At 38.1% G+C, this 25,744-nt stretch overlaps 1 protein-coding gene across 1 annotated transcript in view; it reads right to left on the reverse strand.

The window, feature by feature from the left end:
* Positions 1-25,744, reverse strand: part of LOC144438727 (neurobeachin-like) — a 236,538-nt gene that overhangs the window by 109,416 nt on the left and 101,378 nt on the right. The window contains 7 exon segments of the mRNA XM_078127879.1: positions 18,343-18,479; positions 19,527-19,676; positions 20,367-20,488; positions 21,445-21,608; positions 22,191-22,426; positions 22,945-24,088; positions 24,667-24,774. Of these exon segments, the coding sequence (XP_077984005.1) occupies positions 18,343-18,479; positions 19,527-19,676; positions 20,367-20,488; positions 21,445-21,608; positions 22,191-22,426; positions 22,945-24,088; positions 24,667-24,774 (2,061 nt within the window).

Below are 25,744 nucleotides of genomic sequence, written 5' to 3' on the forward strand. Positions count from 1 at the left end.
TTTTCACTCTACACTCATTTTACATTCTGTATCCGTTAGTCGACATCCACACCAAAGTGACAGACGATGCATTCTTTTGTTTGGGTGCATGTCACGCACTTTCTCGTAATTTGAAACTTTTCACGTTTATCCCCGACTCATTGAGCACGGAGATCGCCCAACGAAAAAAAAATCTTACGGGTATGCCCGCAGGGTTTGAGAAATGGGCGACACAAAAGTGTGAAGTTGATACAAGCGTGTTCCTGGACATAAATAAAGCTTTTTTTTTTGCACTGTTGCAACACACCACTCTTCTGTTTTCTGTACAGTGAGTTCTTTAGAAATCACATAAACGGTGTAAAGTTAGCTATACAAAAGTTTCATTTGTTCCATTCCATAGGATAAATCTATCTCGCATCATCTAATTCATTTCGGTTTATGGTGTTACACGACTTAAAACCGATTCAGAAAAGATTACTTTTGTCCACGGGTCGCTAGTAACCATGTGTAACATGATACCTGGAGAATCGTACCTAGCCCCCCTACCACGGCATTTTCCTATTTTGTATGTCCATGCACGTTTTACGCCGCATTCCTAATTGTCCATGGCGGCAAACCAATCCATACAGTCGACGAAAATAACCGGGTTGTATATAAGCTTTCTCTCGACGACGAAAAAAAAAGTGTATAGATAACTCTTAGTACATGGTCAACGGTTTGTTCTCCCCTGATTCTTACTCAGTATTTGTCTAAATATAAATGAATAAATGAATGAATGAATCAATCAATCAACGAATGGATGGATGGATGGATGGATGGATGGATGGATGAATGAGTGAGTGAGTGAGTGAGTGAGTGAGTGAGTGAGTGAGTGAGTGAGTGAGTGAATGAGTGAGTGAGTGAATGAATAAATAAATGGATGGATGGGTGGATGAACGAACGAACGAACAAATGAATGAATGAATGAATGAATGAATGAATGAATGAATGAATGAATGAATGAATGAATGAATAAAAGGTAAGATTCTACATGAGTAATAACAGGCAGCCAGAGGAGCGAATGGAGTCGTTGTTTATAAATTCCCCAAGTCCACAAAGCCCCCACTTTCGGTGAAAACAACACAGGTTTACAAAAAAGGTATGTTTTCATATGAAATGTGCGTTGTGTTCGCCTGATATGCGTCCTACATATTCACCTGAAATACTGTCTGTAATAGAATCAGGTTTGCACCCACATCAAGTGTGGTCGACATACGACTAACATATGTACCTTAAATACGGTCTGCATTCTCCTGAAATGCGGTCTACATATTCATTGGAAATAAGGCCTGTATTCACCTCAAATGCGGCCTACACGTTTACCTAAAACGTGCTCTGTATTCGCCTGAAATACGGTCTACACAATTCACCTGTAATCTGTTCTGCACTAAGATCTGTATTTGCTGAAATGAGGTCTACATATTCATCTTAACAATTGCTCTATATTCATATCACTGAAATATCGTCTGTATTCACCTTGACTCATATCCAGTTCTGTCGATTAACCTTTAGAACTCTGAAATACCAAGTATTTGGACCAAAAATCTTATTTAAATGGAAACTTGGCACTGCTTAACTCAACAAATAATACAATTTAAATAGAGAATTATAAAGTGTCACCTATGTACTGTTTATTATGGTTCTTGGCCATACAAAGTGTCACCTATGTACTGTTTGTTATGGTTCTTGGCTATACATAATGTATACATAGTGTGCATGAGGTCATTGTCTTGATTGCGTCATCGGGTCATCGTTTATGTCTAGACGACAATACATGTATCCAGTCACGTTTTATTCAGGTATAGTAGAAATATTAGGCTTAAGTTCACTCAACGTTATTCTCATGTGTGTGTTGGGGTGTGGTGTGGTGTGGTGTGGTGTGGTGTGGTGTGGTGTGGTGTGGTGTGGTGTGTGTGTATGTATATACCACCACACACGTTCACTTTCTCCTGCAACTAAAATAGCAGCCAACATTGTCCTGCTCCTTTGAGAACTTGAAATGATTGCGTAATACGGTGATACACACATACACGCGCGCACGCACGCATAAACGTATTTTACACATACACGTACACATACACATACACATATACATGCACTGCACACACACGCGCGCGCGCACATACATGCATGCATGCATGCATGCATACATACATACATACATACATACATACATACATACATACATACATACATACATACATACATACATACATACACACATACACACATACAATACATACATACATACATACATACATACATACATACATACATACATACATACATACATACATACATACATACATACATACATACATACATACATACATACATACATACGCGCAAGTACATGCGCATACACACTGCTCTTTTACGTGTCACTTTGTGCTTGTCATAGTTTCTATGTGGGGTACATACATATACACATACACATACACATACATACACACATGCACATGCACATACACATACTCATACACATACATATACATATACATACAGACATGTACATACACATACACACTGCGCATTTACATTTGCTGTTGTAGTTTCTATGTGGGATGCTAATAGCCACGTTTTGAGAGAATATCGCACTGTAGAATTAACATCTATCATAATTTAAAATAGACAAAAAATATAATGAGATTCAGGAATAAAATTATATCAGTATGCGATATAACAAGATGTGTAAAGAACTTCTCTTAAGTATAAACGGGTGAGATACATTTAGTCATGCAGCCTTGCAATCTCCATTAAAATCACAAATCACCACGTTCGGAAACAGGGGCTCAACTGGAATGGACGGTGTGGCAGGTGCGATGGTTAGCCTCAAGGAAGGTAGTCTCACCAACGCGGAAACCCATCAATTTTTGTGTCAATACACGGAATCACTGTCATGGAAAATTCTCAAATGACTTTTCCAAAAATACTACTTTCAATTCGCCATCATTTTATATGTATTATTTCACGCTACTCTGACTTCACTTCTTACTGCTGTCTCGATCTACACATGCGCAGACGAGTTACGCTACAGTTCCCAACTGACCAACAATATTGTCGAAAATCCCTGGGATTAGGTTGCCGTTTGAGTCACTCTATCAATATATATATATGTACATTTTATCGGTTTGAATAACTGCACACGGCTTTTGTGCAGCGACCACGGATTTATCTATACCATCCATATTTTCACACCCTGGAACTTGATCAACGTGACACTTTATACTTGCTTGATCATTTTGACGTTTCATGATACCACGTGACCCGAAATGACGATAACTTAAAAAGCTGTAGTGTGCACCACGTAAAAAGTTCTTTTTCTCCTAAGATTACTTATACTATGCTAACTTCTGTTAAATTACACGTACATATTTTCGGAAAGGGCCAGAGCGTTTTCTGAAGCAGAATTGAGCATGCTCAAACACGGTAGACGCGGATAGCTGATGACAGATGGAACCGCGCGGTTCTTGCGAACCCATGTGATCACTCTCGTGAAATCAATGAAACAGCAACACCAATGCTCAAATCATGAACTTCGAATTCACGTGTTGGTCATTAATGCCACAGTGTGATTGATCAGTACTCTAAACACTACATTATATTTGGCTAGTCACTATACACGTTTTTATATCGCTAGTGGAATAACTAACACATTAACTGATTGTAGGCTCCAACCTCGGCAGGAAACCACAACTCGCGCTTTTGGTACACGGTGCTAACGTCCATGTATATACAATCATAGAGAGGGTGGATATGGCAATCAGAACGACGAACACACAGATGTCAATGTTACTACTAGTCTACACACCAAACACGATATATATTGATAATCAAAACAAGATGTACGGTCCCCAATCCCCACCCCACCCCACCCCAAACCATCCCCTAGCACTAAGATTAAGAACAACTATTTTAAGGGTGGAAGCATAGTTAGTGTTGTTTGTGACATTAATTCTCAATTTTACCTGTGACCATTGTCACATATTGTATTATCCTGTTCATATCTGTTTTTTTCTTATTTATTATTTATATTAATAATTTTGACCAGTAGTGACCTTACACTTCGAACACATCATAATCATCATCACATTTAACGAGTTCTCCACGCATCAGATGACTTTTCTTCAGTGCATGCAGCTGCAGTCAACAAAATACATCCATGATCATTTTCAATACTTCATTTCAACCAGTATATTCACAATTATCATTTCCAGAAATCAACATTTCATGTGTTGTCTTCCTTTGTTCTAAATCTAATACGAGTTAAATAAAAGTAGGGCATTTGTATTCATTGATGAATAAAGGTGTTATAATTTCCAACATGGTAATAACTTACAAATATGAGTTCCAGTCGATGATAGCGGCACTAACGAGAGTGTATCACTCTTCGACACACCTGTGTTAGATAGATGTAGATATTAGACTACATCACTCCACAGGGACTTCCACTTTATATAATTGACAGCAGAAAATAATTACTGTTGCCCATGACAATGGTATCAAAAGATAGAAATTAAAATAGGAAACACAATAGGGAACTTGCAATCCAAACTGGGCATGCTCAGACGCAAAGGACTATGGGATTATCTGTGGTTATCGTAATACCTAATCTGGAGCTACTGGTAAAGTTAACCTCCCACAATTGTCAGTCTAACTATGAACTGATTATTTGTGGTTAAAAACATTGTATCAACATTGCTTACAATACTAATTGTTCAGTATTATCATCACATTTCCCATGATGCAACATTCAACATGGCGGGTTTCCAAGTTCCCTATTAGTATAACTGGGTATGCATTGTTTTAGTACATGTATACGTATAAAGGAAAGACTTCAAGTTCTTGTCCTATCACGTGATTATCAGGAGGTACGACAAGCACTTTTTGCTGTTTGCTTTGTGTAACCATTACTTGAACGAACTGAAACTTCGACCTACATTTAATATCTGACAAAGCCGTCAAATAAACTTGACATTTCGTCTGCAAAATATGCGAATTTCGAACTGTAAAGAATTATCACGTTATTGGGAAGTACCTCTGTGACTGTTTGCATATACACCGTGTGTGACACAGCATACGTGAAATCGATGTCCCCATGGAAACGGGCCAGGGTGATCAAAAATTTCTACGGAATTGCAGACAATGCAAACATTAGGGCTAATAACCACTACATTCTCTACGTTAAAAGTAAAAAAAAAATTGGCAAACATCATTATCGGCATCTAGAGTCATCCATACCTACGAATAGTAATTGAATCTACATTATATGCCTTTATCAGGAACTTCGTCATTTTAATGAAACTGTGAATGTATCGGAACAGTCTTCCACGAGTCTGTTATTTTCCTTTAATGGTGAGACACGCAAAGACTTGACAAATAAACTAAATAGCATATGTATTAATAGCTCATGTTCTTATTTAAAGAGTCTGTATGGCTATCGTCGGCATTATTTTTCATATTTCCGTCTAACTTTTAAATACCTCCTGGTAATAATATTCTACTTACTGAAACACGATGACTCATTGTATGACAATGACTGAGTAGAAATTTATGAAAATCATAACTCTCAAGAAACCTGATAATTTGATATTTTGGGTTGAAAACATCAAAGAATACGAAATGGTCCTATAACTGGAGATCACGCCTCTCACCTATGAATATGTATGTTTGAGAGAAGAACTTTATTGGACACATATTTCTGCTGTCTGTCCTCAAAACAGTTTTTTTTTTATCAATGTTGGGGGTTTGAAATACGTAGCCTTACATTTTTAAACTAGTTGATTTATCATTTTATTACATGCGAAGCTGAGTATTTTGTCTGAGTATTTTTATTTTGGTCCGTAACGCTAAACAAATAATGTAACACTTTGTGAATATAACCCCCTAGCAAGTTGGCATTGAAATCTAACAAATAAGAACTACCCATCTAAATTACAGACAGACGTTTTACAAACGTTTGCAATATAAAATATTTCAACACAAATTGTTGAAAATTACAATAACAGGAAATGACATTGCACAACAATCATGTCCCGTGTCAGTCACAGAGCAATAAATAACACAGATGCTACTCAGATGTACTATCATGCGACATCGCCGTGAGGCAACCAACGGCATATGTACTCACAACACGTCTAACTTCTACCTTTTCCAGTATAGTCTACTAATTCGTTATAACCGGAGTAACTATTGGTTGATTCTTGATTTAAACTTGATATCAATGCTGATTATGTTATTCTGAGATTTCCGATATACAGTCCTTTGCGCTGACCAACAAGTCCGTAGACGATAAAAGAAAAGTGAACTGCCTGAAGCCAAAACAAGTGTTGATCTCCAGAGCAAATATATTCTTAACGAAACTTAGGGTAGTTATAACCGTCTGTGTCTACTTACTAAATAGAATACTCGCATTAAACCTCGAAGGTACACATCACAAAATCTGGGAAAAAAATGTACTTTAAACACGATTGAAGTATCGACCTTTGTTCATATACATAATAACGTTCATAAGCTGCACAAGTAGAACGAATAACGTTACCCGTTATTTACACGAACTAGTCCCCCCCATCCAAAGCAATAACTTGAAAATGATTTGTGCAATGACAGCAAGACACGAAATCAGACACAATGGCCTAGCCAGCTAATCAGAAACACATCAATTTAGACGATTGAAAAGAGAAACGTGAATCAATCTGCGTACGCACGATTTCATTTATTTTTCTCGCCAAATGAGTTTCCAGCAAGTCCAACAAATTGCATTTTTCATCTTCATTAGAGTGTACGTAATTCCATCAAGACGCTCGCCAAACGAATCGGGGGAGGGAAGAAAAATTACAATATATGATTTTACTACAATAATATTCGCATTATCCCGGCTTAAGAGGACAAATTGTGTCCCAGGAGACAGGGAATATAGTGTCAGTCATGTCACTCGTACACAGTGTAATTCAAGTAATTTGGATAGAGCTTTCCTTAATTACTGAAATGGGGACCCAATTGTGCGAATATTACATCAAATATTAGATTAATTTTGGAAGAACGACTCCGAGTATATTTGCGTAAGTGTTTACTAGCTGATCACCGATAACGGCGAATGAACACACAGACATACGCAGTCAAAGGACACGGGGGCTGAGATCGATTGACGATTAACATCGAGTAGACATTTTTTACCGCACAATCCACACTCGCTTAAAAAAATACCTCGTGTTAGCCGACCACTTCATTTATGTTTCGAAATAAGAATCCCATGGAGAAATAAGTTTTTTCATATTATGGTAGATTTTTAGAACTTTGTAAATGGAATTGTAGATCGCTGTTAATAGAGAAGTGACCACTGCTAAATTAAGATTACGACAGACAAAACAACGGATATTTTCAGATATAGCAATATAATACAGTTCATGGAGTTGATCAAAATGTATAAATGGAAAACTTTTTAACAGCAATCTCTCCCTAATTCTGGACAGAATATTTAAGTTCACACGAACCAACGTTCTAATATTGTAGTTTTAGTTTGACTCGATATATGAAAAAGTGACACAATTGTGTCTGCCAGTCAAGTATAGGTCATCGAAAAATGTTAAACGATAGAGTAACTTTTGGGACAACTTTTGCGAAAGTGACCGGATTGACAAAAGTGCAAAATAACCAATCGATTCATAATCAAGTGAGCAAAATGTGTGGGGTTTTTAAAAATATTGTTGTAAACCTTTTTCGAGGGATGAAAATATTTAGGACACATCACGAAACCTTATCCAAGGAGTAGAAACTTAGCGTGTCCGCTTGCTTTACATAGTGTGTAAAATGACTTCTCCGTGTCGAGGTAACATCGTTAAACAACAAGTCATTACTCTGACTAACATGTAAGGTTTTAAACAAAATGTAGGCATCGAGAAAGCAAGCAGCATTGGCACATACTGTCAGTGGTGTGGGGTTCTCAGGGTGACAGCTGGGTGGTTACATTATTATGAGAAGTATTCTAACTGCACGTATATGTACTTAACTAATAAATATATACACACTTGAATCCCGGCCACAGATTACAATAGAAAGATTGAAAACGCTTAAGCAAACTACAAAGCAATTAATCCTCGTGTAAAATGCGGGAAAGATTGTCGGAATCTATGCTACTGTAATAGAATTATCCCTCCATCGCGGAGATTGGGAGTCGGTAAATCGGATCAGTGGCGGAGAATAAACATACTCCTACAAGCAAATTAATGAAAAGTACGACCCGAATGAGATATCACAAAGTTTACAGAGACAGTTTAAAAAGCAATTCTTTTGCGATTAAATCTATAGGCACTAATGGCCGGCTTGCTTTTAACTTCATATTATTCGCGGCAGGATATGGCGAGAGTACAGTATCATTGATCACGCACACACTGCAACTAGAGCATGTACAACGACGTGGTGTTCCATTGTTGTTAACGCTGACACACGTGCGAGTCGAGCCAAAAGAAACATTTTTAATACCGAAAACAAAACTCGGCCAACGAAATTTATTACCAACGTTCTGACTGCTTTGACGTTTGCACGCGCTGACTCTTATATTGATATCGAAAAGTCGCACTCTGAAAATTAAGTTAACCCAACGAACTCTAAATGACAAAATTTTGATATCTATATTACGCTATGAATAAAAATTCCACTTAATCTCTGCCCTGATTCCGCATGTGTGGATTGGTGATGTATCAATGATTGATATCTCCCATGCCAACAATCTGATGTATTACACCTCTGAAATTGAGGCGAATCACTCGATTAAATGGCGCCCAGACGAAAGAAATTGGTCGCTAATTTTCTCATTACCCGTCTTTTCGCAGTAATAAATTTCCGACGAATCGGGGGCTGATAAAGTTGTCGTTTGGAGAAACTGCAGAGCAGAGTCTCGTTGTTTATACGTGACGTGGTGAAAACTGCCCGAGGCAAGGAAATGTAATAAAGGAAAACTATCAGGATGATTGCTTAGTTAATTGTATTGTCTCTCTAGCTAGCTGGATGCTATGAGCCGGAATAAATCATTAGACAATGCATAGAAATAACTTAATTAAATGTTCAAGAGTGGAAGTCACGAGGGGAAGAAGATGAACTCGGAGTTCACGCGTGCTGGGATGTGCAGACAGGTACCTGCTCTGGCATATAGACTAAAACCGAATTAAGTATAATTAATAAACTGACAAGTGATGGTCAACATGCGCTTCACTGACTCTTCGGCTATCTTCATTAACTACTGTAGAGGGATAGCGGCTCAGTTCAATGACAATTACCCACCCGTGGGTTATCCCTACTTGTAAATTGACCGACTTCGCCGCTACTCCACATCTTTGACCAACGATAGATGGCCCTGAATTTCACTGCTTCATATATACAATATGCTTGTATATTTACATACGACAGAAGGTGCTACGACATCTCTACTACACAGCATATCATGAAAGCCTTAAAAGGGGGGACACGTATATCTCACTGCCCGACCAGAATCATTTGTACTTCATCATTTACTGGGCTCAAATAGTATTGTATAATATTAGCCTACAAGAGTATAATCTTGAAAATAGCTTATTCTTGTACTAATCAGTTTGACTGGGAAAGAATAGTTGTACGTTTGTCGACCTAGGAAGGAATTATCCTCAGTTTTTGGTTAACAGATTGATTAACAGATTCGCATTGTCTAGCGATAAGTCTAGTGGTAAGAACTTGTGCTGAAATACACTGTAGGGCAAGGTTTGGCCCTGTGTACCATTGACCAGACAGCTTTTGTCCAATGTTTCAATTACTAATACTACCATGCTTCATGGTATGGTAGGTATGGTATGGCGTGGCATGGCATGGCATGGCATGGCATGGTGTGGTATGGTATGGTATGGTGCGGTAGGGTGTGGTATGGTATGTTACGGTATGGTATGGTACGGTATGGTACGGTATGGTATGGTATGGTATGGTACGGTATGGTACGGTATGGTACGGTATGGTATGGTATGGTATGGTATGGTATGGCATGCCATGGTATGGTATGGTATGGTATGGCATGGCAAGATATGGTAAGGCATGGCATAGTATGGTATGGTATGGTAAGGCATGGCATAGTATGGTATGGTATGGTGTGGTGTGGTATGGTGTGGTACGGTATGGTATGGTATGGTATGGTATGGTATGGTATGGCATGGTATGGTATGGTATGGCATGGTATGGCAAGATATGGTAAGGCATGGCATAGTATGGTATGGTATGGTAAGGCATGGTATAGTATGGTATGGTATGGTATGGTATGGTATGGTATGGTATGGTATGGTATGGTATGGCATGGCATGGCATGGCATGGTATGGTAAGGAGTTTTCATTCAGTGGCAAATGTTGGCCCAGTACCAGCTTGTGATGCTATTAAGTTTTGGATCTACATCTCATTGATAATAATAGTTGGTTCCTACCCATCGAAGAAGTAATGTTCAGTCCAACTTACCAATATGAAGTGTTACACTTACAGTGTAACGTCATCACGGAACAAGTTTGGTCAAGTGTTTCGATGAATGACAAGGGTCGACAGGCCTCCATTAGTGTAAAACTTGAAGGGGCACAATTTATTAGCCAGAATGGCTGTCTACTTTAAATGTATTTAACTCCAAAGTCCTTGCCCACTTTCAGTCTACCCTTGATATTTTCAGTAAGTCGAAGTTTACAGCAGATAGTATACCACGATAATATATGAGTTTTATCAAATAATCCATTCCCTATCTGTCCTGTGACCCGACCCGACCCGACCCCGACCCCGACCTGACCTGACATGGCATGACCTGGTCTACAACCTCGGGATCTCAGTGGGCCTCGGGGTCTTGGCAACGGTCACTGCTGCTTTCACTGCAGTGTACTACAGCATCACTAGGAAGACACATACACATGCTCTCTGTCGTCATGCTTTCGACGGCGAACATAAACAAACGACGAAAACGTTGACATTGCTTTGTATATGGTGAGTTATGCTTTCAGTTCGAGTGATTCTGAAAAGTAAATGGATGATTTGGTTTTCAGACTCGTAGTTCTTTGCTAACAAATTCTCATAATTTCTGGTTGTTAGATAAGATCTCTGACACCTACACTCACTCCCGTTGAGATTTTCTGCTCATTTTCTTTAATTCTGAATTTTGAGTGGGTGTGAGAGTTGCTTGAGGGGTTCTTCAGGACGTGGTTCATAGCAGCAGACAGTTCCCTGGTTCACCGTTGCATGACTACCGCGTCTGTCAAATTGGGACACACAAAGCGAAAATATATCTGAACGCACTCACGATTGGATACACACCTGCGTAAAGCAATTCGAAAACCAATCATGGCATGCCTAACAAAGCATCCGTAGTACTATTCGCCAATCAGTGAGGACCCGTAGCCTGTGGCAGGTTCCATCGCGCCTCTGGGACTCAGCATGCTCTGCCCGCTGGCAAAACAACTGTTACTTTCAATTGACCAAGACTGTCGTTATGTCGGACACGTGTGTTCTCTTGTGAGTTAGTGTTCTTTTTAGTCCACTAACAGTACACCAAGTATCGCCCAACTAGTTTCTATATCACCTTTCATTTCGGCGGTAAGGCAATAAATTAAAACTGGTTGTGAAAAGCTATAAAGTGATAACTTGAAGTCGGTAATAGCTTAGCATCTGTCAGGTGGCTGTGAGTGGAGGCAAGTTTTCAACCTTCTAGTGGGAATTCAATAATGAAGATGGAAATGATACGCTTCCGACCATGCTATGTCGGATGTCTGAATATTCAAACATTCATAGAAAACCAAATACAAGTATCAAAAGTCAATGTTCCCCAATACTGAGATATTAATATGAAAAGCGACACCAACGGCGATGAGATAACCAAGCAATAAAAATACTTCTTTTCTAAATCTCGAGGCAAAGAAAGAGAATGCTTTTTCGAAAGGTACAATAAATAAAAGAAATAACACCCACCGACAAAACTTTACGCTTAGTTTGAATATCAAAATGTATACAATAGTGAAATCCTATGCCTGAGGCAGACGGTAAATCTATCAACCTCTGTAGAACTTAAAACTCCAAAGATGGAGGCTTATTTTGATATGGGGAAATGACGATTGAATATTGCCATGGATTTTTATACAGTTATAAATATCTTAGGTTCGATTGGAACAGAGTTAGGCCCCAATTCATTATTATTTTGACCATTTTTTGTCCATTTTATGCATTTCGCGTCGAATATTATCTATTTTTGTTAAATTCTAAAAAAAAAATAATCGGCATCAAAGATTGCTAGCCTTTTCACCGAGTGACAACTCTACAATGTACATCATACGTCACTAATAACTTACTAAAGTCTTCCATTGTCACCAAACAAATCACGTGACTGACACATTTCAGCGTACAGTATAATGTAATAAATTGTATGATCAAGAAATTTAATTTTTGTTCAAAAATATCATCAACAGCTGCGCTACTAGGTCACGTGATTGTGGCTGGTTATCAAATTCTTCTATAACTCACGCACGCATATACGCACTAACCAACCCACGAACTCATGTGCTCACGCATGCACCATGATTCGCTCACTTACCAACTCACTGACTTACTCACTCACTCACTCCCTAATTTGTTCCCCATCTTCCTCGTAAACCCAATAACTCGCTCACTCACCCTCTCCCTCGTCAACTCACTCACTCACTCACTCACTCACTCACTCACTCACTCACTCACTCACTCACTCACTCACTCACTCACTCACTCACTCACTCACTCACTCACTCACTCACTCACTCACTCACTCACTCACTCTTTACGCCCTTATCGTTGCGATTGTCCCAATTACAATTCGACCGTCATTTGTACTCAACTTCATAACATCTTTAATTTCCACGTCAAATTTCAACGTTTTAATGATTATTCTTAATTTTCCATTGAAATGAAGAAAAATGAAACAGGGTTTGATTACTTTCTAACCCTGGGCGTTATGTCTCCATTGTCGACGTCTGGCTCCTAAAACTTCATTACACATTGCAACATGGGTAGGTTTACGTATTGGGTTACTTTTTACCAATAAAAAACAAGCACAAAGTATACAAACTGCCTTCTTAGTAATACACAGTCTCTAATTACGCCATAACAATTCTTCTAGGGCCCTGATCCACATAAATTATCCCCACTACCGTCGTTAGTAATTCCTACCATAATTGATGACATAGACCAGCCATGTTGCTTTTTCACTTCCATAATTTCCGGCCTAAATGCAGGAAAACAACCATTAATCTTGGGCTAGGGAGATGAATGATTGAAGATTGTGCCTGTGTTGGAATGCAGGACCGGTACAGACTCTCCCGCCTCCCACCACTATACTACAAGCCAAGAGGGGCAAGTTGTATGGACAAAAATCATAGCAGCGATCGTAAATTTTTGAGTACAAGTTTCACATCTGTGTTTCAAATATTAGTGCACGCGTTCTCGGAAAAAAAATTTGTTTGGTACATGTGACAATCTCCTTTTTACTATTAGTAACGAGGAAAAAACCCTTTGGAACGGCTAACGTTATACATACACTCGGAACGACTCCCTCCGCCTCTGTCTGTTTGTGTTTGTGTCTGTGCGTGTGTGTGTGTCTCTCTCTCTCTCTCTCTCTCTCTCTCTCTCTCTCTCTCTCTCTCTCACTCTCAAATTATATATATATATGTATCATGTATATAAATGAACAGTTGTGGGTCAACCGTCTACAGGGTATTTATTGTTCATCTCAGGGAGACTGGCGCCATCCTAAGAACATTTCTCATATTTTCTTGATCGCTAGCTAATTTATAGATGGGCTTAACCACTGATCTGAGCTCGGATAACAAGGTTGACATAAACCACACCACGTCAGTATTAACATATGGGTTGCTCCGAGCGCTGGTTACGATCTTAGAGGCTCTTCTAGTTGTGAAATGAGTAACGTACTCGGCCACTATAATTGAAGGGAGTCCAGGCCAAGTACGTTACACCTCTAGGCTTTTGGTGGATTAACTATATAGCTAACAGTAGACAGTGAAGCCATTTGTTTCAATCAACCCCCCTAAATACTAAATGCTTTAATGTTGTGTTTCAACCCGCCAGGCACAGCTATTGTATGGATTGGAAGCGGCATCATCTGCTCTACAAGCCTACACTAATTACAAATGTTATCGACACTGGTGTCCAAATAAAATAAAAATTATGCCAGACTCAAAAAAAGAAGATTGAAGTCAAAGATCACCCGTCAACGGGATTAATAGGCGAAAGCGCCCTCACGTGGCCGACTAGAAGCTGTCAACACGCGGTCGTGACATCGATATGAACTTCGGCATGGCAAATATGTTACGAATGTACGTGGTTGCGTTGAAGCCATCGTCACTGGCTCCTCGTCTCATTAGATGCTAAAATAAAAGGCGACGGGGTTAAGAAAACTTTGAAATCGATAGCGCTGAGACGGTAATGAAGAAAACAAAGCCGGAACCCGAGACGAAAGAAGCTATGGAGTAGTACCAATACCAATACGTCCTGTCGGCTGTAGACTTAAATATTTACATATGTCACTTGCAATAAATTTAATAACTAAAGCAAACTTCTGTAATATAGATGAATTTACAGGCTTGGGAAATTTTCTCCTGCTTTATATTGAACTGTTATTCTCAAAGTGGACCAAGAAGCCGCTCCAAGTGTCCATAAATTTGCCATGTTTTGAAAGGCCATAATTAGCACTGTGTGGGAAAGTGGTGTGGAATATTTGTATTACTGTTTTTCAACTATACATCAAAGTGGCACTTAAATTTACCATTCTGTTTGTTACGAAGAATCTAAGTTTGGTATCGAAAGAAACCAAACAATGATGTTTTTATGACAATTAAAACTAAAACATATCAGCCAAAAGAAATATTTTTAAGTTGGCAATGCTTTGCAACGATCACAGACAAGTAAGTCTGTGTAACGATACAGGCCCTATTCAGTCGAAATGTCGGAGATCCTAATTTTAGGGACCGTTTAATATCTATAATTTTGGCACTCTTAATATTTTCAAAGTTTAGTTTTTGTTCATTTGTCAACATGTTTGTACCCGTTTCGTTTGTATTATTTTTGACATACGCGTCTTCTTCAAATCTTCAAATATCTCGATCAGTATCAAAATGTCGTAATTTGACTGTTTTTATGATTTCTTTTATATATTCTTTTGACGTCTTCAAATTTGACTTTTGAATTGAATGTTTTTATCCCTACTTTGAAACTTTCGAAAGCTATTTTTTTGACGTCTTCGAATGTCTTGACCGAATGTCTCAGTTTTGTAATTTGTCTATTTTGATAACATAAAAAAATCGAATATTATTTTCATACGTCTTCCAATGTCTTGAGTGAAGTAGTTTCTTAATTTATCTGTTTTTGTCCCTCCCCTTCTACATTATTTGCTAAAATCTTCGAATGTCTTGACTAGTGGAGCATAGCATGTAAGAAAACAATATATCCCATGAGACGTAGTACTTAACCTAGGACACCACACCATGTACATGTGGATTAAAGCAAACTTTGTAACTGATCTATTTACACGTCTACAGTGTTACAGACTCATTAGAAGGCTTTCAAAGCATCAGTTTACCACACAGGGGAATTGCCACAGTTCTGCCGACTCACAGCCTTGAAATAGTACCCTCCACCACTGAAATATGAACAGGGCCGACGTTCACAACGATTTTGTAGTGGCGTCATGTTAATCATGTTAATTTTCAAGTCTACCATCATATTTTTTTTAATGTTTGTAACCGCATCCCATCCTATTCATGCTATTGTTGAACCGGCGCATCGCCATGGCGGGAAAAACATGTGGAGAGCATTTTACGCTGATCTAAACAGCGCCCTCTCTTGACGTCAACCTAACTGTGTCTCACTGAAAGTGAAAATAGACCCACTCCATATATAGTACGATATAAATAAACAGAGTTTTCAAAGGTTCACCCAAATCTGTTGATCGCCAACTCAAAAAAAATAACCAACAAATCTAGAGATCGTGTCTGTGGTTTACACTTTTCTTCTCCTTCTCTGTTCTTGTAGCTCTTCACTTTGTCTTCCTTTCTCCTTTGTTTTTAATCTTTTTACAAGTTCAAGTGGACTCTGCATCCTTGTGGTATTTTTTTTATGCTTTTTTGAAATGCAACACGATTACCCAGACATTATATTCTGTTACAACTTTCAATAACAAGTCATTTTTAAACCCAAGTCACAAGCTGTGTTTCACAGAAAAAGGGGTGTATAACCTTACAAAGCTGAAGTACCTTACCTGTACTTGAGTTCTTCACATCACAATACAATTGATGGCTATGTTTTATGTCTTCATACTGGGATACACAGGAACAAGTAAAACTCACCTCTTATGGCTTTATCACCCATATCTATATCAGTTTAACCATGCTACTGTTTGTTTGTGTGTGCATGGTTGTGTGTGTGTGTGTGTGTGTGTGTGTGTGTGTGTGTGTGTGTGTGTGTGTGTGTGTGTGTGTGCACTGTTTGTGTATGCATGAATGTGTGTGCACTGTTTGTGTGTGCATGAATGTGTGTTGGCACTATCTGTGTGTGATCATCTGTGTATGCATGTCTCTGTGTACTGTCACTGACAATATACTATGTTGTAAATATTAGGCAATAAAATTGTTGTCAGAAATTATCCTAAAGTAGCTATGGACATTTATGCAGACAAGAACAGACACAAATAATCTATGCAGACAAGAACAGACACAAATAATCTATGCAGACAAGAACAGACACATATACAGTAATTACCACATTCAATGATCACTGAGGAATGTTGTTTTTTTTCCTCATAAAACAAAAGACAATATGTTGATACAATGTGAAGGCCTGGCCTCACACATTTTGTGGACATATGTCAGAAATAAGACAGGACTTCACACACACACACACACACACACACACACACACACACACACACACACACACACACACACACACACAATGGCTTGAAAATATTTTACATACAACTAATGATACACACACATACAAATAAATTGTATACATATACATATCCATACATCAATACACAAATAGTACATACATGGTGCACACACACAAATAGTACATACATGGTGTGCACACACAAATAATACATACATGGTGCACACACACAAATAGTACATACATGGTGTGCACACACAAATAGTACATACATGGTGCACACACACAAATAATACATACATGGTGCACACACACAAATAGTACATACATGGTGTGCACACACAAATAGTACATACATGGTGTACACACACAAATAGTACATACATGGTGTACACACACAAATAGTACATACATGGTGCACACACACAAATAATACATACATGGTGCACACACACAAATAATACATACATGGTGTGCACACACAAATAATACATACATGGTGTGCACACACAAATAGTACATACATGGTGTGCACACACAAATAGTACATACATGGTGTGCACACATAAATAATACATACATGGTGTACACACACAAATAGTACATACATGGTGTGCACACACAAATAGTACATACATGGTGTGCACACACAAATAGTACATACATGGTGTACACACACAAATAGTACATACATGGTGTACACACACAAATAGTACATACATGGTGCACACACACAAATAATACATACATGGTGCACACACACAAATAATACATACATGGTGTGCACACACAAATAATACATACATGGTGTGCACACACAAATAGTACATACATGGTGTGCACACACAAATAGTACATACATGGTGTGCACACACAAATAGTACATACATGGTATACACACACAAATAGTACATACATGGTGTACACACACAAATAGTACATACATGGTGCACACACACAAATAATACATACATGGTGTGCACACACAAATAATACATACATGGTGTGCACACACAAATAATACATACATGGTGTGCACACACAAATAGTACATACATGGTGTGCACACACAAATAGTACATACATGGTGTACACACACAAATAGTACATACATGGTGTGCACACACAAATAATACATACATGGTGTGCACACACAAATAGTACATACATGGTGTGCACACACAAATAGTACATACATGGTGTGCACACACAAATAGTACATACATGGTGTGCACACACAAATAGTACATACATGGTGTGCACACACAAATAGTACATACATGGTACACACACAAAACACACTGAGCATTAAGTATACAAATTACCAGCAGATTGATCAAGTCAAACATGTACAACCTATATATCAGACAATTAAACTACTGTTGATACTTTTAAGAAAACCAACTTACCTTAGGATCTATCTTTCTGAAATCAGCATCTTCTTCATCCACTTCAAAGTAGAGTTCTGTTGACGTGATTGATAATGTTCCCTTGGCATACACTGCTGGCGCTATCAATGCACATGATGTACTATACACCAATGGACCTGTCAAAAATCAAAGAAATAGTTTTAAAATTAAGAGGTTTATCAGATGTGATTGACTTGGTGTATACTGCTGGTGCTATCAATGCATATGATGTACTATACACCAATGGACCTGTCAAAAATCAAAGAAATAGTTTAAAATTAAGAGTTTTTTAGAAGTGATTGACTTGGTGTATACTGCTGGTGCTATCAATGCATATGGTGTACTATACACCAATGGACCTGTCAAAAATCAAAGAAATAGTTGAAAATTAAGAGGTTTATCAGATGTGATTGACTGCTGGTGCTATCAATGCAAATAAACCAATGTATCTGTCTTAAAGCAAAGGAACTGTATATTATGGTTTAACATATTTCAATTCCAGGGAACTTGATGTACTTTATCCAGTGTTTTCACAAAGGTTAGGGAATCCTTGCAACAGAAAGGGGCAAATCAAGTAAAAAACTGATTCAGTTTTTCATAGTCAGTGTAGCAGAGATTTGTTTTGAAATTGTGGTAAAATGGCTGGGGAACTCGGGTAAATTTCACAAATTTATTCCCTTAACAAAATAGTTCTGAACAATAAACCAGCCTAGAAAGTTAACTTTTGGGGCAAGTTATTCTAGGAGCAAAATGCAGGTAAATTCTAAATGTTAGGAGCATAAAGAAAAATCTCTTGTTTAACACAGGAGATTTTTCTTTTGGAAAAGATCATATTGAGTACAAGTTTGATGAATTCTACTTAATATCCTTTGCATCTCAATACTGTACAAAGCTTTGAAGGCATGTAGTATATGGATAACATTGTATTATCAATGACAGTGATTCTTTACATGTCATGTGCTTCCATCTACACAATGGCTGAAAAAGTACCAGTGAATACATACACAACAGGCCATCCACACATAATTGTAATGACCATTACTATACATAGGACTTTACAATGTCTTATAATTATGGCCACATGAGGGCGCTCTTCTCTAGACAGATACATGATCAACAGGTGTTCTGACCAACTATCCAAAATATTTACAAAGTTATGGAGTGTGATATAATGGTCAACTCACCAGAGAGTTCAGTATCTAAGTCTACATCTTCCATCTGACTATTCAAGTCTTCAGTCTCTCCTTCTGTCTGTTGGTCTTCAGGTTTACGATTCATTGCCAGCTGTGCATGGATGGCTTCTTTTGCTTGCCTTATCAGATCATCAGCTGCCCCTGTAAACATTCATGCACAAGAAACATAAATATACAAAGTGGACAATGTGATTTACACGAAATAAAGCAACATCAAAGTCCACTGAAACATACAGAATAGTGATAGAAGTAGTCAATTTTCCAACTCAAACATACACTGTGTGAGATGACACAGCTTATATGTAGGCTTGTTTTGTCTTTATTATATTTGAAATAACATTTTCATTGTGAAATGATAAAAAGACATGTTGACCTCTTTAATTGTGAGTGATTTTATTGAACAAAGACTAAACACCACCAATGACAGAGAAGGATTTTACTGGTAAATCCAGGGTGTGATCAGGTGACAACCATCCCCCTGAGTAGCACATGCATGCAAACCCTGCATACAGAATACATGGCGTTGTATGTGGAGATGTGTGATTCATCTTGGAATCAACAACATATCTATTTTGGTGGTCATTCATTTGTTGGTCAATTATATCACAGCAAATCAAATAACAATGTTGGTTGACTTAATATTTCACACTTTAAAATACTCACATCTAAATAACTACAGATAAATATTACCGGTAGGAAAATCTTATTTTACCACATTTCTCCCTCTTACTCAGTTCTAAAATCTCTGTGATAACTCATCTTTGTTCCATCATATCATGTTTAATGACTGTCTTTGCGTCTTATTCTGTCAATGTCATAAGTGGATCTTACCGTGTTCCATGGCTGCCTTTAGTGTGGCATCAGGATGAGTTGTGCCATATGGATTCCGTACAAATCGTCTTCTCCTCCGATTGTTATCCTCCCAACTATCCAGTTTAAAGAATTCTTTAATCCTAGTTGCAGGATGAATATAACACTTGATGACATTTTCTACTGACAAATTATCATTTGCTGATGAAACTTGACTTATCTCAAGACAGTTCTTGTGATAAGACCTCAAAACCACATCTCATGGGTACATATGACTGCACTGTGTTAGACAGCCAGACAGACAGACAGACAGACAGACAGACAGACAGACATACATACATACACATACACACATACATACATACATACATACATACATACATACTGTGATACATACATACATACATACATACATACATACATACATGCATACATACATACACACACATACATACATACATACATACATACATACATACATACATACACACTCACTCAGACACACACACACCCTCAAACAGACAGACACACACATATACAGACACATATAGACACACAGACACAGATGCCGACACAGACAGACACACACAGACAGACACAGACACACACATGCACACACGCACACACGTACACACACACACACGCACACACATACACACACACGCACACACACACACACACACACACACACACACACATTCATTCATTCATTCATTCATTCATTCCTATTGCCCCCTCTGGGCATTACCCAATAGGGCTACCAAACAGTAACCTCTATTGATTTAAAATATATATAATGTAATTTTCTGAATATTCACGTCATGCTTTGATATGAAGTGTAAGCCAGCCATAATCATGGCCATTATCTGATCAATGCCAGTCCTTTTTCCCATTGAAATTAGCAATACTTTATTTACTGAATGGCAACATCCATTCTAATTGTACATACTTTTATTTACAAAGCTAACTGGGTAGTAACTGTGCAGACAATGTCAGTAACGTACTTGGTGATTTCCTAACCTATTTCTATATATTTGGGACTTATTTTTTACCTAATTCTAAAAATGATACTTTTGCTAAAAATGATACTTTTTCTTACCTATTTCTCAAAGACCATGCTCCATGTCTGTTTATCAACAAGCCTAGAATCTTTTGTAGGACTTGATTAGCTGTCATGTGATCTCGATGTCTGGCTGCAGTAATCAGGTGATCACACAGTCTTTCCTCTTCTTTGCGTTCCACTGATGATGTAGCACACTGGGACTGTTATGTAGACAACAAGAATGGATGTTTTAAATTGAGAACTCATACACCATATTCTGGGGCCCACTTCAGCTTTGAAAGTATACCATAGTCCTGGGACCCACTTTGACTTTGCCTGGCTATGAGGGTATTTAGTAGTAGACGTCTATTAACCCCCAAGGGCTGTTATGTAGCAACTATTTCACAAGGCTGAAAGCCAAGAAAAATAGTCAGTTCATAACAGGAACGAGGGGTAATATGATGTCAACTAGTGCCCAAATAAGGCAATGAAGGCAATAAGAGTTCTATGAGAGTTCTATAAGAGTTCTATAACACCACATTCTCAGGTACATATTTTCTTTCTATAGTCAAACCAAATCTCCGATCAGACTTCTGTGCTATGTTAATATTGCCCTAGGGAAAATAGATCATGACTAGTGTCACTACATGCAAATTAATCATCACTATGGGTCAATAGTCCATACCATGTGATACGATCTAAGCCAATCACTGAAGGCTATATGAAAACACTGTGTAATAATTCTAAATATTGCAATTAACTAACTGCCACAAATCTACATAATATGAATAGATATTAATTACCTCAAAATCTGCATGTTTCATAACATCTTCAGCCCTTTGTCTACTTAAAATGAATTCAGCTTCATTTGCCACTCTCAGGATATGTTCTCTTGTTGCATGTGAGTGAAGTCTGCCCTCATTGATGAGTTCAATAAATGCCAATCCTGCATGTTTTTGTATGGAGTTCTGCCATTCCTGGGAGCACAGTAACATAACTAATTCTATCACAGAGTTGGACGACTTCATACTGACAAGACCTGTCATACCAAAAACAAAATAGTAACTAGATTTAGTATTCACTTTCAAAAATACCAGATAAACAATTACAAATGCACGTTTATGTCCTTGTATACATTTTGAGTTCTAAAGAAGAACATCCAACGTTGGGCTTAATTTTCACAAACATTGAAAAAGTAAAATTTATTTGGAATGTGTTATACACAATGATTGCAATGACACATCAAGTCACTCTAAATTTAGAGGAATAAAATGCATAGATGTCAAACACATTCTATATTAGAGAGAGAGAGAGAGAGAGAGAGAGAGAGAGAGAGAGAGAGAGAGAGAGAGAGAGAGAGAGAGAGAGAGAGAGAGAGAGAGAGAGAGAGAGAGAGAGAGAGAGAGAGGAGAGAGGGAGAGAGAGAGAGAGAGAGACAGAGACAGAGACAGAGACAGAGACAGAGACAGAGAAAGAAAGAAAGAAAAGGAGGGAGGGAGGGAGGAAGGAAGAGGTATGGATGAAATGGACATCAACAAGATAGATGAACTGAAAGACATGACTAACCTTCGATGAGCAGCTCTTGTCCATGACTACCAACCAATGTTTTAGATAGAAACTGTGCAAAATCTACAAAAATTTCTCTCAACAATGGTGCAGTTGTTTCCAGGGATCTCTGTAATCTCTCATCCACACTTCCACCACCCCAACAAATTGCAGGGGGAGGTAGGCTCTCTGCTACAGTCAGTGCTGGACTAGCCACTGCAGCACTACCATTCCATGATGCACTGGCAGGAGGAGGACCTGTAACAGCAGGAGCTGCATGTCCATTACTGTTACTTCTAGTGACTTTCTTAGCATTAGCGGCGGCTCGTCGTTTCTCTTCCTCTACAGCTGGGGTCCAGGGCCAAGTTTGTACTTGTCTCTTAGGTACTTCTGATGCATTGACAACAGATGAAATAGAGGTGGTCAATTCCACAGTACTTGGTGTTGCAGGGTCTGATCCTGGCAATACTGGTGATAGTGGAAATGTTTCTGACGCTGCATCTGTCATGCTGTTAAGATGGGTACTAGTACTGAGCTGAACAGTACTGAATTGTTCATTATTGCTGGATGAAATAACTGCTGGAGAAGATGCTGTCACGGTAACAGCTTCCACAGCACTGGTTGCTGCATCACCTGTTGTTGGTTGGATTGTTGCCACTGGAGCTTCTAAGTTTGCCTTAGTTTCCCGGTTCTCACCAATGCTGATAACTGCTGCACCAGTAAGTTCCACATCAGGTTCAAGCTGAGCTGCAGCACCTTGTTGGGTCTCTACAATCCCTCCTGATGCAATAGCAACAGCAGTGGCTGCAGCTTGAACAGGAGCAGAGTTATCCTGGTGTTGTGAAACACTAGCAGCTGTAGCATTAGGTGGCACAGTTGTAGCAACTTGGCTATTTTTAACTTGGCTTTGACCATCACTTGGTACTTGAGGTGGTGCTGTATCACCAGCTGCACTGTTTGCAAACTCAAACTTAGCAGGATTGCCATCAGTACTGGTGGGGGAATTGATGAGACTTCTAGCACGCTGTCTACCTGACTCCTCGGCTGCAGCATTGTCAGACTCTGTCTCCAGTATGTCCCTATACCTTCCCACCATCAATACTGACACAAAATAGACCACTGCCAAAGCCAAAAACTGAGCTTGTTTGCTTTCCTCCTGTATAAGTAAACAATATCAAGAAATTAAAAATTCAATAAAAAAATTATAAAATCATTTCATTTCAAAGTAATATACTTCATTGATAACAATTCAATAAAACATTAAATTTCATTCTCAGTATCTCACAATATCCTGATAACATTTGGAAACTGACAAATTCATCTCAATTTACAATACATAGGGAGTCTCAATGTTAGTGCCATCTAGCTTTGTAAAAACAAATTCACCTAAATTTAGCACACTTAGGGAATCTCAATGTTGGTGCCTTCCAACTTTGGAAAAATAAATTTATCTAGATACAGTAGACTTAGGGTGTATCAATATTTGGTGCCCACTACTTTGGAAAGACAAATCCATGTGAATATCAAAACATAACTTACCACATCCCTGTATACCACAGCTCTGAGTCTATTTATGTCTATGTGAATATCAAAACGTAACTTACCACATCCCTGTATACCACAGCTCTGAGTCTATTTATATCCATGTGAATATCAAAATGTAACTTACCACATCCCTGTATACCACAGCTCTGAGTCTATTTATGTCCATGTGAATATCAAAATATAACTTACCACATCCCTGTATACCACAGCTCTGAGTCTATTTATATCCATGTCCTGTAGTAACTTTTCTGGTTCTTTGACAGGAGGTGCTTGGGTTACCAGATTCTGTACAATATTCTGGGTAGTTAAATCAAAGGTTGAAATGTCACCACACTTAGGGAGGCTCAATTGTTGGTGCACTCTAACTTTCCAAAGATAAATCACTTTCAGAGAAATGAGTTAATCAAATATTTTTTTTAGATGTATTTTAACTGAAAAATGTTAGTAAGAAAGATGACTAGTGATTGAAATGTAAGTTTACAAAATCTGTGATCCTTTTATTTAAACGTAGATATGATAGGAAATTTTACCAGACTGATTTAATTGACGTTACATTACAGTAAGATGTTATGATCATGTAGGAGAGAAAGACAATAACTCTAAAGATGTGAGTAAGTTGAGAACGAATTGAAGAAAGATTTGAATGTGATTTTTGTATGATACTGTGTGTTCCATGAAGACTTTGGAAGATGTGAGTATTAAAGTTTAGAACGAATTGAAGAAAGATCTACACATGATTTTGAATGACACACTGAGTTCTATGAAGACTTTGGAGTACAAAAAGAGCTTTTGTGTGGTATTATATATATAATAAAAGTTGTTTGTAGATCTGATTTTTTTTGTGAGTTTAGTCTTTTTTCTTTAATGTTATAGTTAAAGTCTCCATGGAAACCCAGCATTTGATATGTTATAACTATTATTATTATGATAATCAAGGCTGCATCTGTCTTTTGACAGCTGTCAATCACAATCATGATTGACAGACATCAATAATTTTGTCTCAAACCATGATATGTGATTACAATGGTCAATGACATTGGGTGTAAACACCTGTTGCATATTTGGCTGTATGTATGCAAGCACCACAGAAATAACCTTACAGACCAACTTCAGGCAAGGATTAACATTTTGGTGTGAAAAAATGTTTGTCTGGCAGAGCTTTAGAAAAAGTTTATCCTAAAGAAAGGAATGATCCTATCGAATCCTTATGTTCTGCTGATAAGATAGCAGTCATGTGGGAATGTGGGATTGAATCCTTGGTCTTTAA

This window comes from Glandiceps talaboti, chromosome 8 (genome assembly GCF_964340395.1).
Source record: "Glandiceps talaboti chromosome 8, keGlaTala1.1, whole genome shotgun sequence".
Classification (NCBI taxonomy): domain Eukaryota; kingdom Metazoa; phylum Hemichordata; class Enteropneusta; family Spengelidae; genus Glandiceps; species Glandiceps talaboti.